At 37.4% G+C, this 18166-nt stretch overlaps 1 protein-coding gene across 1 annotated transcript in view; it reads right to left on the bottom strand.

Annotated features, from left to right (window-relative positions):
* The window catches only part of aatkb (apoptosis-associated tyrosine kinase b), a 72125-nt gene extending 55856 nt beyond the window's left edge, over positions 1-16269 (bottom strand). Inside the window, exon 1 of the mRNA XM_007248747.4 lies at positions 15657-16269. Coding sequence (XP_007248809.3) covers positions 15657-15756 — 100 coding nt within the window. The 5' untranslated portion in view covers positions 15757-16269. The remainder of the gene's footprint in view (positions 1-15656) is intronic.
* Positions 16270-18166: the final 1897 nt, after the last annotated feature.

Raw genomic sequence — 18166 nt, 5'->3', positions numbered from 1 at the left:
ACACAAGTAATGTACTTCGCTACATTGGAAAACTCCCCGTTATTGAGTAAAAATGACAATGCTGGGGAAAAAAATTGCAAAATGTGCCCCGCCGGACAGAGCTGTCAGCTTTCAAAACTTTCACGAAAGTATTTTTATCATTAAAAAATCAGCTTGAATGTAAAAAAAAACATGTAAATAGCAGTTAAAGCAAAGCAATGGCAAGTTAAAATATAATAATGAACTGTAAAACTATAAAAATACGGGTTATAGTCACATATATGACCATAACTTTTTAACAGTAAAAAAAAAATGGATCATAGAAACCTATACCACTTGTTCTTAGAACAAAGTTTTATAGGCTGGTCTGAACAAATACTGCCTGAAAGATCCAAATTATTATGTGGAATAATAGTTCGTTAAAAACGATTTAATTTATGATTTGTTTTTACTTTTTTACATCAAATAATTAAAAGTAACTATGTAACTTTTACTCAAAGTACATTTTAAATTGAGTACTTTTTTACTTTTACTCGAGTAGATTTTTAGATGGGTACTTTTACTTTTACTTGAGTAGAATTATAGCAAAGTAAAGGTGTTTTTACTCAATTACAATTTTTCAGTACTTTTTCCACCTCTGTATATAAATATAAATACTCTAATTATTTCAGAAGAAGGCAAGGTGATTCCCAAGCATCTGTTCTGTAGCATAAGCACTCGACGACTTGAATTTTTAGAAGTAATTAAGTATTTATGGCCATTTCCTTTGGATGCTCATTTATACATAAAGAGTCTAAAGATGTTCATGCTTTCATATATCCTCCTGTGTATGTGATGCATTATGATGCATCGTGATGCTCCTCAGTCCTCCACACTGCAAACAGCCCCAGTGCATGTAAGACTCACTGCACACACATTACATAACCCTTCAATCAAGAGGAACCAATTAGTACATGCCTGCATCTCTCGCCTCTCGCGAGGGGATTGGCTTGCGGCCTCTCGTGCCTTTGAGAATGGGAACACACACATGAAAAATTAAATGCCGCATGACGGAGGTGGGGAGAGTAATGGCAGCGTAGAGCCAGGATTGGAGTGCTGCTGCTGCAGCTTTGATAGGGCTGATGAAAAGATGATTACAGGAGGGAGAAGAGGGAAAGGAAAGAAGACAACACGGTGAAATAAGAAAAAGGATGAGCAGGTTTTCTCTCTGCCTTCTTGTCTTTTCTCACCTCTGGAACATAATCAAGAGGAAGATGGATGATCACAAGCCATCAAACCACCAAACTGAACTGCTTGAATTTTTGCACCAGGAGTAAATCAGCATAAAGTTATCCAAAAGCAGTGTGTAAGACTGGTGGAGGATGACATGCCAAGATGCATGAAAACTGTGATTAAAATAATTTAATAATTTAATTTAATACTAAGAACTTTGAAAGTATCCTCAAGTGCAGTCACCACAAAAAGTCTCTAGTACTTTATACAGGTGTATAAACAGTTAGGTGTGTATAATATACACCTCTAGAAAAACATAAGAGATCACCTAAAAATGATGAGTTTCTTTAGTTTTACCAAATTGAAAACCTGAATTGAATTTTTGCACCAGGAGTAAAGCAGCATAAAGTTATCCAAAAGCAGTGTGTAAGACTGGTGGAGGAGAACATGATGCCAAGATGCATGAAACAAACTGTGATTAAAAACCAGCAGGGTTATTCCAACAAATATTGATTTCTGAACTCTTAAAACTTTATGAATATGAACTTGTTTTTGAACGTTGCATTATTTGAGGTCTGAAAGCTCTGCATCTTTTTTTTTTGTTGTTATGTTAGCCATTTCTCATTTTCTGCAAATAAATGCTCTAAATATTAAACAATATTTTAATTTGTAATAATATTTTTTTTTCAGGACTGAAGTAAAATAAATGACAGATAAAAATGCAGTCTGTCTCTAGTAGTTAAAATCATTTAATTTTCCAAAAAAACATCAGTCTTATAATCCAGTGCTCCTTATGTATAAATTATCAGTCAGGTATTCAGGAGCAGTAAAGCCACTCCGCTGAAGTACAGAGTTATACAGGAGTTTCAGTTTATTTATGCAACACTGAGACTGGAGCAGTATTAGGATTAGTATTAGCTGCTAATCGCTATTTCCCCTTTTAGAGGTGAGTATTATTGGCCTGTAGCCTGCTGCTTACCCCAGCTAGCACTGGTGGAGCGATTAGCTGCTAATGCTAATGCTAATGCCTTAGCCTAGTGCTAAAGAAATTCGAGAATCTAAGCTTACTGTAAATAAATGGAAGCGCTTTTCAGGAGATAAAAAATGTGTGTAAATTAACCTCCAGTGCTCGTTTGACTTTTTTTCTATTACAGTTTTGGGTCCTACTTTATAAGAAGTGTCCCTAAGTACTTTGTAGTTACACGGTAACAATCCATGTAACTACAGTGTAACTACTGATGAAGTACACATTGTTACAGATTACTTACACATGTAATAGAGCAAGCATACTTACACATGTGTAAAAATGTGTGTTTACTTACACGTGTAATAGTACGCGTGATAATTTGAGTATAAACTTATCCGACAGCTATTGTCTAGTATGTAATTAGGGCTGATTGAGTACACACACGTTGTTACACATGTGTAAGTACACCTTTAACCTTAATACACATGTGTAATTACATAACCTGTTCCTCTGTAGTTAATCTGTAACAATGTGTACTTCATCAGTAGTTACACTGTAGTTACATGGATTGTTACGGTATAACTACATAGTACTTGGGGACACTTATTATAAAGTGGGACCCAGTTTTTTTTACTAAGCTTAGCTTTACTTAACTAAGTTGGCTATCCCTTACCCTTAGTTAGCGGCAAGACCTGCTGAATTAGATGTTCCATATAGTGGCTCTTAAAATATGCCTTACAATCCAGTGCACCTTATGTATAAAAAAAAAAAAAAATGGTAGTGCACCTAATAGTGCACAAAATACGATAATGGGAAATGGGAACTGTGTGAAACGGCAAAAAAAAAAAAAAAACATTGTACCCTGATGGCCAATATGAACCCTAAAATAACCCTAAAATAATATACAATATACAATATGCACATCTCTAGTGAGTTAGCTCTCTCTCTCACCTCATTATTTCTAATATAAAGTTGGTCATCAGCACAGGCTTCTGTTAGCTGATGTATAAGAGCCAGGAATCCAGTACTTTCCTCTGAGTGTGATCGCTATATCCAATAAAGCTGAATCAGTGGCGGTTCAGAAAGAGAATTAGTGGCAGGGTTCACATGTAATAAAGGAGGAAGCATATGCTAGTCCTCACCCTGCTAATGTTGGTGCATCACATGTGATAAGTTAGGATAATTGAGTAATTAGACTCTAAATTGGGGAGAAAATGGGATAAAATTTGATTTTTTTTTAAAGGAAATCTTTCTTCTAGATCTGCTCTGATTCGGACTCAGCGCTGTTGCCATGGTAATCAGAGAGCGCTAGTGATCGTGCATTTGGAGTCAAGCATTTCAGTTCCATCACACTGAGCTTGCGGTTACCAAGCAAGGGTTGCCATGGCGACATGAAGCTTTTTATATATCTAAAACGTTTAATTTAAGAACACGTTTTTGCTGCGGGAAAGGTCAGGGCTGGCGGTGGCTGTGCTCCATTAGTGCCCTCTGAAGGGAGGCTGGACTGAGCCCTTATTTGTGGATAAAAATCATTAGAAACATCAATTTATACTAAAAGATCCAGTTATGCAGAGTGTGTGTGTGTGTGTTTGTGTGAGTAAAGCACTATCTGGGTGCGATTCGTTTCTCGTTTATGTTTTTTTTTTATCCTCTGTAATTTTATTCCTGTCCAGAACGACCATGTTTTTTTCAGACGTCCTCTGATAATAAAAAAATTACAGGCTGAATTATCTACTGTTTTTCTCTGAACTCCGGGCTCCTCCGGTAATTTTAGTCCAATTCGGACGCACATCTCTGAGTTTCGTCTCCTCACGTTTAATAAAATAGCTATTTGTCCACCGCCGCGCACCATAATTACACTTTGGCCGCTTGGGCGTTTCCACGGAGATCCATGTAAAAAACACAACAGTTAGTGGAAATGGAGGAGCTACTGAACTCTGCGATGTCGTGACCAAGAAAGCCTAAAAAAAAAAATTCAGTTGCAGTCCAGATGCAGGAGTTTTATCACATAGTGAGTAGAAGTGCGAAACATTTTTTATAGACGTCCCCCTGAGAAACTAATCCCATCCGAATAGGACTTAAGTAGCAGCTAAACTGGTGCACTCAAGGGGCTATATACATTCACCAAGCACATGTTCTTGTGCTCATTCATGTACTGTAAATACTGTATGTAATCAACCAATCACATGGCAGCGTTGCTTAACGTCAACATAGTTCTACATATTATTAATATGGTGATCCATGTATCTATGTATCATAAGCCATCGGTGCATTAATCAATGTATGAAATATGAATCCAGACTCTGATAAAGCAGAATAAAATAAATATAAATTCTGTGACATCAGTGTTACTACGGATACAGTGTGATGAGCAGCTGTTGTGACATCACAGCAACATTACTGCCATTTCACACCTTTTTACCTCTCTCTTACACTCACACACACACACACACACACACACTCACTCAACTGATGTCTGCATTTATAATCTGTTCAAGGGGTTTTAACCATCTTTAAATCAGAAGAATTTCAACCTGATTTTCTTTAATCATTATAGAGACTTAGGTATTGCAGAGATCCCAACCTATACAATCTGTTTCACACTTTCAAAATTCTGAGTAATAGAGACATGGAACACTGATGGTTCTTCTGAGCACATAGACACACTAATCAGAATAATAATAATAAAAAAATATCCCACCAATAGCGCTCACTGATTGGTTGACTGAGCACGAAAACAGACCAATCAGAAAACTCTGTATGTGTCACTAGTGCTTGGTGCTAGAAATGTGGTCGATTGTGCCGGTATACAATGTGAGTTGTGAGATGCTGTACAGGACTTAATCTCTTAACATATTAGAAAATAATAGTTCTCTGGACTACTTCATTTTAATGGAACATCTCCATTATATTTATCGATATTCTGTGTAACATTGCCCCAACTGCCCAATCAGTATCTACTGTCTGATAGTAGTTTACCTATCTGATAGTAAATACCTTTTTTCCAACAGAAACACAATTTCTAACAGTAACTGGAACACTATAGTGAAAATACACTTTATATTAGAGTGTATTCTCTGAAAGTTTCTGCATCAGCATTTTTTTTCATCGTGTCGCGCTGATGCTGGAATGATCCACGGTGCTGAAATCTCAGCACAGGTGAAACAAATTGAAATAACAAATCTGTACTGGATGAGAAAATGCATCTCCCTGGCTTAGCGCTCGGCCAAATGGCAGCAATAAAGAGCTGAAACAGGTCGCTGCTCACGATGATGTAGCCCAACAGATTTAGCATTTTGGGCAGCCATTACGCCCCAAGCCAAACCCCCCCTGCTTACAATCTGCTCTCACAGCATTCTGCTGCTACTGCAAGCATGCATGTGTGTGTGTGTGTGTGTGTGTGTGTGTGTGTGTGTGTTTGAGTGTGATTTTGCTGCATAAGCTGCATATTTTCTGGGTCACTATCACAGTCTGTGCAGCAGCTACGACTGATTGATTGATGGTGAGGCGGTTTGATACAGATCTGTGATAAATAATAAATACGCACAATATTGAACTATTAAAATCCTTTTGACAGGAGACATAAAATACAGTTTCTGTCTATTAAATTAATGAATTCTATTCTCTGCCCTTCAGTAACTTACAGTATCTATAAATACACTTATTGATTTAACGTTTAAAAATGCTCTATATTGAAGATTAATACTAAAGTCATCCAAACTATGAAGAAACCATATGGAATTACTTAGTAAACAAAAAAAGTCAGTTTTATGAGGTAGAGTCAGCTGGAATTCAGTTCAACAGCTTTCAGTTAACAGCTGTGCTGAACTCATCAAGAGTTAATTACTTGAATTAATTTCTTGTCTCTTAATAAAGTGTTTGAGAGCATCAGTTAAAGTAAAGTAGTGAAGAGGTAGAGTTACAGGTATACAGTGAATAGTGAATATTTGAGTAATGTTCTAATCCAGATTATTAGAAGCAACAACTACTCAACTAAATAAAGGAAAAAAACAGAGTTAAAAATGATTTTAAGAAATGTAATTTCAGGAACTTTGAATGTATCCTTATAATAATGCTATAATGATAAAACTGGCACTCATCAGGACCACCCGAGGAAAGGATAGAAGAGCGAGAGTTTCCTCTGTCGTACAGGATAAATTTATCAGAGTTACCAGTCTCAGAAACCACAAGTTAACATACAGCTCCCCAGATAAGAGCGTCTAAATGCTTCTTCACAGAGTATTTTGGTTTGTTTAACACTGTTTTTAAGTTACTACATGATTCCTTATGTGTTCCTTCATAGTCTGATAGATCACTTTACTATTCATTTAGTATGTAGGAAGTAAAAAAAGAAAAAAAAGACTATCAAAAACGTTAGGATGAAACTGGCACTCATCAGGACCGCCCCAGAAAGGGAAGACCAAGGATTCATCCAAGTTACCAGCCTCAGTACTGTAACTGCAGTATTTTAGTTTGTTTAACCATTTTAAGTTGCTACATGATTCCTTATGTGTTCCTTCATAGTCTGGACCACTTTAGTATTGATTTATAATGTAAGAAAATAAAAGAAAAAAGAAAAACACTGAACAAGAAAGTGTGTTCGAACTGACTGGTACTGTATATATTTGCAGACTCTCGGGATTCCAGCCGCTGCCGTCTGTTCTGTTAGAATCTCCACAGCAAAAACAACAGAAGTTCTCTAGATAAATATGCAGTAAATATTTGATTAGTGAGAGAAAGAGAGAGAGAGAGAGAGAGGTAGCTGCTGAAAGATTCATGGTGAATTATGAGAGAGAGGCGTACAAGAGAGAGAGAGAGAAAGAAAAAGAAAGAGAGAGAAAATAAAAAGAGGAGAGAGTTAGTGATGGCCTGCTTTTCTCCAGCTGCTCTATTCCTGCCATCAAAATCAATTGACCATCTATTGCACACTCCTACACACTCTCTTACACTATCTTACGCTCTTACACACACACACACACACACACAAAGCTCTTATGTGGGCACGTAGGCCAGCAGCTTGTAGAGTAACACCCTCTCTTAAAAGCAGAGAAGCTTCACAGCGTGAATCTCATCTCTCAGAACAATAACTTCACACAGCAGATTACTGAACACTGCAGACCATCAGTCTCAGAAACATTCAATTATTACACAGCAGATCCTCGTCTGGTTTAACCGGCTGTGCTTAAGTTCATATATTTTCAACTACTATTTGTGGTAAATCCTGTAGAGGGTTTATTCACTTATTTTTCACTTAGAAAATCAATAAAACACATAAGAGATCACTTAAAAATAAGTTTCTTTAATTTTACCAAATTAAAAACCTCTGGAATATAATCAAGAGGAAGATGGATGATCACAAGCCAGCAAACCAACAAGCTGAACTGCTTGAATTTTTGCACCAGGAGTAAAGCATCATAAAGTTATCCAAAAGCAGTGTGTAAGACTGGTAGAGGAGAACATGATGGCAAGATCCATGAAAACTGTGATTAAAAAACAACCAGGATTATTCCACCAAATATTGATTTCTGAACTTTGCATTATTTGAGGTCTGGAAGATCTGCATCTTTTTAGTTTGTTATTTCAGCCATTTCTCATTTTCTGCAAATAAATGCTCTAAATGACAATATTTTTGGGGGTATTTGGGAGAAATTGTGGCCATTGACCATTTGGGTGCCCTTAGCATCAATGCTTCTCCTAAATTTGACTTTATATTACTCTAAAATCACGCCTCAAAATTAGTTAAGTAAGACTTAAATCAAGCAAAAATCACATTTTGTATATCCTAAATTTGGATTAGAATAACTTGACAGGTGATTTTTTACTTAAAATAAGGTGAAATTACTGAGCTTGATTAAGATCATCATTCCTAAAATAAGCAAAATATTATTACACTTACACAATGCTTAGCAAGACTTAAAGTGAGATAATTTTACTAGGTGAGATGTTTATTTTTTTTTGGTAGAGTGTGCCTATGTTGCGTAAATTGAACCACTGTACAGTACATAAATAGAAATTCAACTGGTGCATTATCATTGATTATCAAGATTAATAATTGGCTCATTCTCATCATCAGCTGATCGATTGGTGCATCTTTAGTTTAAGTATGTGTATACAGTAATATTGAATAGTATGGACAGCTGTGTAATAAACAGTATTACTACAGATCTCAGAAACTTCCACATTTGACTGTCTTACCATTTCTTACCTTTTTACTCTTCCTGGATAGAAAAGCTCAATCTAAAAATTAGGAGATTCATTTTGGAGACTATAAAAAATCAACAGCACCCAACGAACATCTCCGACTCATCTGACTCATCTTCTAAACAGTGTATCTTTCAGTCACAGCAGTGTTTAATTATCTAACTTGCTCAGGAAAAGATGCACTGTATCTCAGCTGATCTTCTCAGCCATTGTTCTTCAAACTAAGGGCAAAATCCCACAGGTCCTATTAGACCTACAGGACGATTAAAGCATCCCGCTGCGCCGTCCCTTAGAGAAGAGCAGTGCTCAGTGGTCCGGTCAAGCATTAATAAACACTAAACAAATCAGGGTAATCCACCTGCTTGTGTGATTTGTACCTGATTGATTTAATATTTGTTCCTGAACTGTTAAGCCTGTTGGGCTCCTCTAATGGTCAAGCGAAGCACTGCACTACATCATTTCATTAATTATATATTAAAGCCATATTTTATCTCTACATGACCATTTACAAACCTCTCCAAATAAGCTTCTTTTTTTGTTTATGAGAATTTAAAGCAAAGGTCTGCATAAGCCAATTTACCTCAGAATCATGTAGATCAGGAGTCGACAATACTGTAGGCGGGTCCGCAAGCATGTAATATCAGGCCCTGTGAGGTTGTTTGAACTATAATGAATGTTAATGAAAATAAATGAATAAATAAAAAGCTTCTCTGGTGAGCTTTTGTTTACTTACCCCCCCCCTGTCTCTCTCTCTCTCTCTGAAGTGCTCAGCATGACTTTAGTTTTCACCCGTTTTTCCACCCGTTCTCAGGCTCCCTATCTCCTTATAAGGGCGCTTTTGTAGTGGTAGTGTATTGGACCGCGACCCTGACAACACGGGTTAGATCCCACACGAGGGGCGGTGTGTTAATTTATTTATTTATTTTTTCCTTTTTGTCTTGGGTTTACCTGTATTGAGATCAACTCTTCTACAATTGGGTTCAACAACCCTCTGGGCTGGAGAGCTAATAGTCTGCTGACAACTTTTATGGAGATGCGGATTTTAATTTCCAGTAGGATTATATAATATTCTAATTTTCTGAGACACTGATTTTTGGGTTTTCATTGGCTGTAAGCCATAATAATAAATAAACACTTCAAATAGATCACTCTGTGTAATATACAGTATAAGTTTTATATTTTCATCTGAATTAATGAAAAAAACATAACTTTTCTTTGATGTTCTAATTTTATCACATTTACTCATTTTCCTCTAACTTCAGATTTCTGAACTTTAGAATTTGCTGTGCAGGAAGCGGAAGGGCAAAAGACCTTCTGCTCTCCTCCACTATCGTACCTCAGCACGTCGTCTTCACAACAGACAACAATCACTTACTATCCTCCATCACCTTCAGTCCTTCCTGTCCAGCTCTGAGACTCGCACATCAATTGGCTGTGGAGCAGCAGAGGCCGGCGTGAGCACGCTCAGTAATGGGCTGCTGGGATGGAGGAGCATGGACCGGCTCCCATTTCTTGCTTCCCTATTGGTCGGTTCTGGATGGAGGCCTGCAAGCTCCTGCGGTTGCCATAGGAACCACTTATGGATGCATCAAACACACAGCTGAGCCCTGAATTAGGCTGGGATGGAAAAATCACATATTGGCAGCAATATGAATCATGTATCTGTGATACAGGCACACATTCAGACAATGCGTCCATTACAATGGACATCATGTATTTCCTTTTTTTTTGTTTATTATTAACTTACAACTAAAACCCCAAAACTACAAAACAACAAAAATTACATTATTGTAAAAACTAGTTATAGTGTTATTGTGTATTTATTTAGGACAAAACCTACTTTACAAAAGCTGTAATACTCTGTAATTAATGTATTAACAACTATTCTTATTATGGAGTAAAATGCTGTAATCTTTCTGTAATGTTCAATCCTTTACTGACAAGAATAGACCATGAACCAGCCGATAAAACAGCAGCTTAGCCCCACACAAAGAAAACTATATACAAAAAGGTAAACTTTTTAGTCTAAATTAATAAAAATGTTTAGTGGAAAATAAATACTTAAAATATATAAAGTAGTGCGCACACTATACCTAGCTTTAGTTTGAGTAAAGCAGGTAGTTTCACACTTTCTGTGGACACGTTTGAGTCTTTATTTACTGATATTATTTGGTTTTAGAAACATCATATAAATATGTTTGAAGCACCGAATGTAAATAAGATTGGTTGGGGAAGGAGATCTCTCTTTTTTAGGTGTTTTTCTCAATGGGTTTCTTGTAGATTTAGCTTTACCGCACTGGGATGTGATCACTATTTTTAGAAAGAGTAAGCTCCGCCCTTTCTAACCATATATGGATTATGGTTATGTGTGAAGGGATTCCTGAGTAATTAAGCTGAGAACACAAGGTGAGATTTTAGACGTAAAATGCTTCCATATGGGTAAGGGTAAACTGTGCTTTTAACTGCTACATTTAAAAAAAAAAAAAGAGCATCTACCTCCTCTTACTCCTCAACATTTAAATGTCCTTGTTTTAATCATTCATGATTTAAAATGATTGATACTCTCACAGTCTCACCGCCACCGAGGCTGGACTCTTCATCATCTGCTCGTCATTTTAGTGTAATTAATTCTCAGTACTCACACCACCCCAGAGGATACAGGAACCCGTCCAATTAGAGAGAGACATTTGTCCCAAGTAGCTGACCTCATCCAACACACACACACACACACACACACACACACACACACACCCTCCAACACACACGCCATACACAGATCTGTGAATCACTGGAGAATCACACAGGAATCAGAGCTACAGTATTCCCAGTAGTATAGTAATATAAATACTGTATACAGGAATTGTACACTACTGTTTTCTTAAAATATCCAGACACTGGCTACATTATATTATAATATCTCTCTCTTTCTTCATCTCTCTTTCTCTTTCTATCTCTCTCTCTCTCATCCTGATCAGGACAAATCTATTTTGTAGCTGTCCAATGAAAAAATTCTTATCTTTCTTATCTTTCAATAGAGTCAATGCAAAAACTGTTTATTTCAGGCCATCTTGGAGAATTTCTATTGGTCCATTTATCCAGAAATTTTGTGCAATCAACATTGGAGATTCTTGCTTTTCATTGGGCAGCGAGGATGTGGATAAAAAATATTGGGACATCTTTTCATTCCTTCTCAGTTTCGAGTGTTGTCTCTGTCTGATTGTGAAGCATTGCTGTGAGGATTTGATTGTATTTAGCCTCAAGACCCCTGGTGAGGTCAGGTGACAAAGGTGCCAATTAGGTGTGGGCGATATGGCCTTAAAATGATATCACAATATTTCAGGATATTTTTGTTGGAACAATATTCTTGGCAATATGTGAAAAAAATCGGTTTTGTATTATAAGTTTCAAGAGTGTGCAAGTGCAATATTTTTTTTTTAGTATATATTTCATGAGAACACAAGGTGACTTCAGGAGAGCACAACACACCCACTCTCCACTCAACATCGACGGGTCCTCTGTGGAGATTGTTAAGAGCTAAGAGTCCACTTAGCAGATAACCTCACCTGGATCCTGAACACCAGCTCTACAGCCAAGAAAGCCCAGCAGCGTCTCTACTTCCTCCGGAAGCTGAGAAAGGCCCGTCTCCCTCCACCCATCCTCACACTCTTCTATAGAGGGACCATTGAGAGCATCCTGAACAGCTGCATCACTGCCTGGTTTGGGACCTGCACCGTCTCTGACCGCAAGACCCTCCAGCGTATTGTGAGGACAGCTGAGAGGATCATCGGCGTCTCTCTCCCCTCCATCACGGACATTTACACCACCCGCAGCATCCGCAAAGCAACCAGCATTGTGAATGACCCCACCCATCCCTCACACAAACTGTTCTCCCTCCTGCCTTCGGGAAGAAGGTACCGCAGCATCCGGTCCAGCACGACCAGATTCTGCAACAGCTTCTACCCCCAAGCCATCAGACTCCTTAACTGCAGAGACTGAACTGATGGTTTTTCTGTACATGCACACACACTCTTACCCCACTTACCCCAGAAAATGGAAAGCACTAAAAACCCTACTACCTCACTGGACTCTATTGCACACTGTGTAATAGAGTAATTACTACCTCACCTGGTCCTTTTTGCACACTGCAAAATTTGCACACTGTCTTGTTATTTATTATTCTTTGTCTGTATGGTGTTGTATTGTCTGTCTGCACTTTTGTACTGTTGCACTATTGTTCTGTCTACACTGTGTTTATGTGCACCATGGTCCTTGGAGGAACGTTGTTTCGTTTCACTGTGTACTCTGTATATAGCTGAAATGACAATAAAAACCACTTTGACTTTGATGCGTTTTCATGCACTTTTTTATTGTAAGCTTTTCCCATTATAGAGTAGAACCAATTGACCAGGCAAATTATCAATAAATCATGGGCATCATTCTCCACTAGAGAACCTTTGAATAACCTCCTTATTAAGAGTGCTCGATTTGGAATTGTGTGTAGTCTCAAATCCACCAATGTTTGGCTCATACTATGCATCATATTGAATTAAAAACCTGTCCAATTAGAGATGGACACTCGTCCCAAGCTGCTGACATCATTGTACAACCAATGAAACAAGGCAGATCTGTGTGTCATCATTGGAGAATCACCCAAAAAACAGAGCTACAGTCTTCCCAGTAGACTCCCATTGGCTACATAATCCAATTAACCAAGAAAATTGCCAGAGAACCTTTGAAGAACCTCTTTTTAAGCATGAGCATGTATGATTTGAAATTGCTGGTTGTCTCATAAACACCAATGTTTGGCTCATCCTCAACTCTAGCCCATGCCTCATGTCATTAGAATAGAATACAAGCAAGAATATAAGCAATTAAAGCTATTCCAATTCAATTCAAATAGAATAATCAAGGCATCAATTGAATTAGAAGAATATTTGCATATTTTGGCGAATTTTCGTTTTTATCCATCTATGATTAGGAATTGCTGGTTGTGGAATCGCTTGCCTAAATTCATAATTCATACTCACACCACCTGAGAGACAATATTACTCATCCCAAGCTGCTGACATCATCCTACAACCAATGACACAAACCAGACCTGTGTATCATCACTGGAAAAACACCAAAAAATCACAGCTACAGTCTTCCTTTCTCTTTCTCTCTGAAACATTGACTACTTAATTAATACACATGACTGGTTATACCTCATCAAAAATACACATTAAAAATACAAAACACATGTGTTTGCTTGGGAAAATAGGCACCAAACTGTACTTGAAAACAATTGAGTCCAAAAGATGTGCAATTTTGAACACAAAAACAAACACTCATCAAATGCTACTTACACTAAATGCTGGTCAAGAGCTGGTTGAACATTGGCCTAGATTACCAGTTAAGGGTAAATTTTGGTTGATATAACCTTATAAAGCTTTTCAACCAGGTTCATAATCAAATATGTGCTCACACCATCTAAAACCATAAAGGATGGCCATTGGTGCACCTTTGAACAACCTCCTTTCTAAACATAAGCATGTATGATTTGAAATTGCTGGTACTTTCCCATTTAAAAAACCACCAAATCTGGACTCTTCATCATCTGCTAATCATTTTAGCTTAATGAATTCTTCATACTCACACCACCTGAGAGGCTAAATCCACCTGTCCAATTAGAGATGGACACTCGTCCCAAGCTGCTGACATCATTGTACAACCAATGACACGAGCCAGACCTGTGTGTGTATCGTCTCTGGAGAATCAAGAACCCAAGAGTGAGATCTACAGTTTTTCCAGTGGAATATATTGTAGTACCTACACTATATAGCATTTTTTTTTAGATGCTGAGATGCTGAGGCACTGGATATGTTGTGTAACGATCATTCTATTTCTCCATTTCTCCAATCCATCTCTCTCTCTCTCTCTCTCTCTCTCTCTCTCTCTCTCTCTCTCTCTCTCTCTCTCTCTTCTCTGATACAAATACTAGCTAATTTAAAAAAAATGTGAATGGTTACACCTCATCAAATATTTTTAAAAATATACACGCATTATAAACCAAAACACATGAGTTTGCTTGCGTAAAAAAATGGAAAATATCAATTGCAGACTGTACTCAAAACCATGTCGTCTCAAATAGGTGCAATTTTTAGCATAATTCAGCACTCAGAAACTCTCTAAATACATAACATACACAATAAATAATACGCTTTTTTTCCATAGATAAGATAATTAGACATATCTACATGATTTCTACACATTTCTAGTTAACTTCCCTCTGAACCAAACTGGTAGAAAGAGCAAACAAACCAAGAAAAGCATGACCATATAAAAATATGACCAGCATCAAATGCAATCAAAGCAATATACAGTCTATCTATCTTACCAGACACCAGGGTATCTAGCCTGGTCTATATAACCTTATAAAGCTTTCCAATCAGGTTTAGAAGGGTTTATTAGGTTTTAGCACATAAAAGCACTCAAAACTATCTTAATACATAATATACACAATAAATAAAATGTTTTTTTTTTGTCATAGATAAGATAATTAGACATATCTACATGATTTCTAGACATTTCTAGTTGACTTCCCTCTAGAAAAATCTAACATCTATTTATTTACATGACTGACTAGCTTAAATTTTGACCAGCATAGACCAGACTGGGCTACCTGACCAAGCTGCAGTAGATAAGTAGCTAAACCAAACTGGTAGAAGAGCAAGCAAACATGACCAATATATAAAAAATATGACCAGCAAGCAAACCAAGAAGAGCATGACTAATATATAAAACGTATGACCATCAAATGCAATCAAAGCAATATACAGTCTATCTTACCAGATACCAGGGTATCTTCTAACCTAGTCCATAAAATAAATAATAAGCTTTTTTTTTCCATAGATAAGATAATTAGACATATCTACGTGCTTTCTACACATTTCCAGTTGACTTCCCTCTTGAAAATCTCTAGAAAAATCTAACATCAAACACGACTGACTAGCTTAAATTTTGATCAGCATAGGAATTGGTTACCTGACCAAGCTACAGTAGATAACTAGCTAACCCTAACTGGTAGAAGAGCAAGCAAACATGAGCAATATATAAATAATATGACCAGCATCATAATGCAATCAAAGCAATATACAGATTATCTATCTTACCAGTTACCAGAGTATCTTCTAACCTGGTCTATGAAGGTTAGGATAGAGGTTTTGATAGACCCTCTGAGATTTATACAGCATCTGATTTGGAATCAGAAGGTATGTTTATACTCTAAATCAAAAATAGACCACAGATTCTGACTCACCTGAATCAAAATGCGAGCTCAGCGCAAAGCTAGGGTTGAAATACGACGCAGACATGATGATGAAGATCAGGAGGAGCAGGACTGCTGGAGTAGAGGGCATCCTCTCGAGCCTGAAGATCCAGGTGGGCTTTGCATTTAAAGAGAATCAGGGTCTTCAGGAAGGAAGCTTTCGCGCTATTCTCTCATGCTTATGCTGTTTATAGAGGGATTCGCAAAACGGCAGAAGAAGAAGAAGAAGAAGAAGAAGCAGCAGATGTGGACGGATAATCCCACCATCAATCCGTCACGTTAGCTTTTGGCAGCTCCAGCCGTTGCCGTTTTCCTGCCCGGATCCCTCCATTTATCCCTGCTGGCTGATCTTTTCCCCCGGCTGATTCTTCCTTCACTCGCTGCACCAAACGAAGCCCATCCACAACTCCTCCTCCCAGCTCCACACACACACACACACACACACTCCTCACAGCGCAGTGTGTGCGGCTCGCAGGCTGTAGGATGTAGGATGCGGGGCTGGCTGGTTGGTAGGGTGGGGGTTTGGTTTAGGGTGAGGGTTTAGCGGCAGTAGGGGGTGAGGAGCTGTCCGGTGCTGAAACACAGCGCCATCTTTACTCCTCCTCCAGAGTGATGATGATTTGCACTGGAATCCGGTGGGGGAGGGGAGATGCACCACTAGATGAGCTTATCTGAGGCATGAGACTCATATTTCACACATACTACACACTGCATACACACACACACACAGAAATACATGTACTACACATATAGACAGATTACACACACAAATATATATATATATATATATATATATATATATATATATATATATATATATATATATATATATATATATATACTAAACATTACACACTATACACACAAATGCATATACTACACACATTACACATACTACACACACATACAGAAATACATGTACTACACATATAGACAGATTACACACAAAAAAAATATATATATATATATATATATATACTAAACATTACACACTATACACACAAATACATATACTACACACATATACACAATGCGTACATTACACACAACACACACTCAAATGCATATATTACACTTTACATACTACTCATACATACATTACACTCTACACACATACATATACATATCCTTACCATTACACACACTACACACAAACAAATACATATACGACACGTTACATACTACACATATACACATTACACAGTACATACACACAAACAAATACATATACTACACATATGCACTTTACACATGACACATAAACATTACACACATACATGCACACTCATGTTGATTTTCCTATGTATTATTAATGCACACTGAAATGATCATGAACAATTATACAATTATTTCAGACTGACCCCCAATATGTGTGAGTGCCCAGTTAAAACAAGAAATATGTGGTTCGCACAATACAAAATGATATATATATAGTATATATATATTTTTTTTCCAAACGTTTTTCTCAGTAACAGTATTTACCTGTCAAAAAAACTGGTAAAGTACTGTTAAATTAAAATAATAACATTAAAATCATAAAAAGAAATCTAAAAATATGTTTTTTTTCTTTATTATAAACATGGGGGTTGTCAAATTAGCATGTTATTCTAATTAATTAATAAAAATGTATTTAAAAATTAACATTAAAAAGGAATAATAATTAATCTCCTTTCTTGACGCCCTAGATAAGATTTGATTCGATTCACAGAGAGTCCTAGAGAGTGAGTGAATGGATGAATTGACTCAGCTAAGTTGGAGAAAAATTGTTCACAAATATGCAGAATCTTCTTTTAATGTAAAAGTTATTTACAGTCACATTAAAAGTGTTTTTATTTATTGAGAATTTCTCAAGTAAAAGCATCTTAATTTTTTTTTTAAAGAGCACTGCATATCCCCACCTGCTTGCTATGCACTTCATGAGCGGTCTGAGAGGAGAGCGTTGCAGATTGAATGGAGCTACATGGAATACTAAACTGGGAATTGCAGATGATGAAAGAAAAGCTGTCAGGCGGGGAGTGATGTGACGCCGGCGCGGTTTTGCTCGTGTTTAAAAGGCCAGAGCATCGCCTGAACACGGGGTGCTTTATCTCCTGTGAGCTGCGTATCTCTGGAGATCATCAGCGTATGTTTTATTGACTCAACACCCGTCCTGCCGAGCGTCTCCTGTGTGACATTAATGCAAACGCCGAGCCACAGAGTCATAATGTCAAGCATTCAGCTGCTCTGATTCTTCGTGTCAGTCTGTCGGGGTTGCCGTGGAAACACTGAGAGGGGGATGAGAGGTTGGAATGCATTACTCTTCCTCTTTTTCTGTCTATTTCTTTTTATCTCTTTATCTCTCCCTGCTTTATTGTTACTATGATATCAACAATAACAATAGAAAACCTTTTCCAACAAGAGCTGCCACCATGATCAGGAGATCGCTGGTTCAAATCCAGGTCATGCAGCTTGACCTCAGCTGCCAGAGCCCTGAGAGAGCACAATTGGCCTTGCTCTCTCTG

This window comes from Astyanax mexicanus, chromosome 15 (assembly GCF_023375975.1).
Source record: "Astyanax mexicanus isolate ESR-SI-001 chromosome 15, AstMex3_surface, whole genome shotgun sequence".
NCBI classification, from domain to species: Eukaryota; Metazoa; Chordata; class Actinopteri; order Characiformes; family Acestrorhamphidae; genus Astyanax; species Astyanax mexicanus.
Note: the sequence above shows the minus strand (reverse complement) of the source record. Positions and strands in the feature narration are given on the sequence as shown.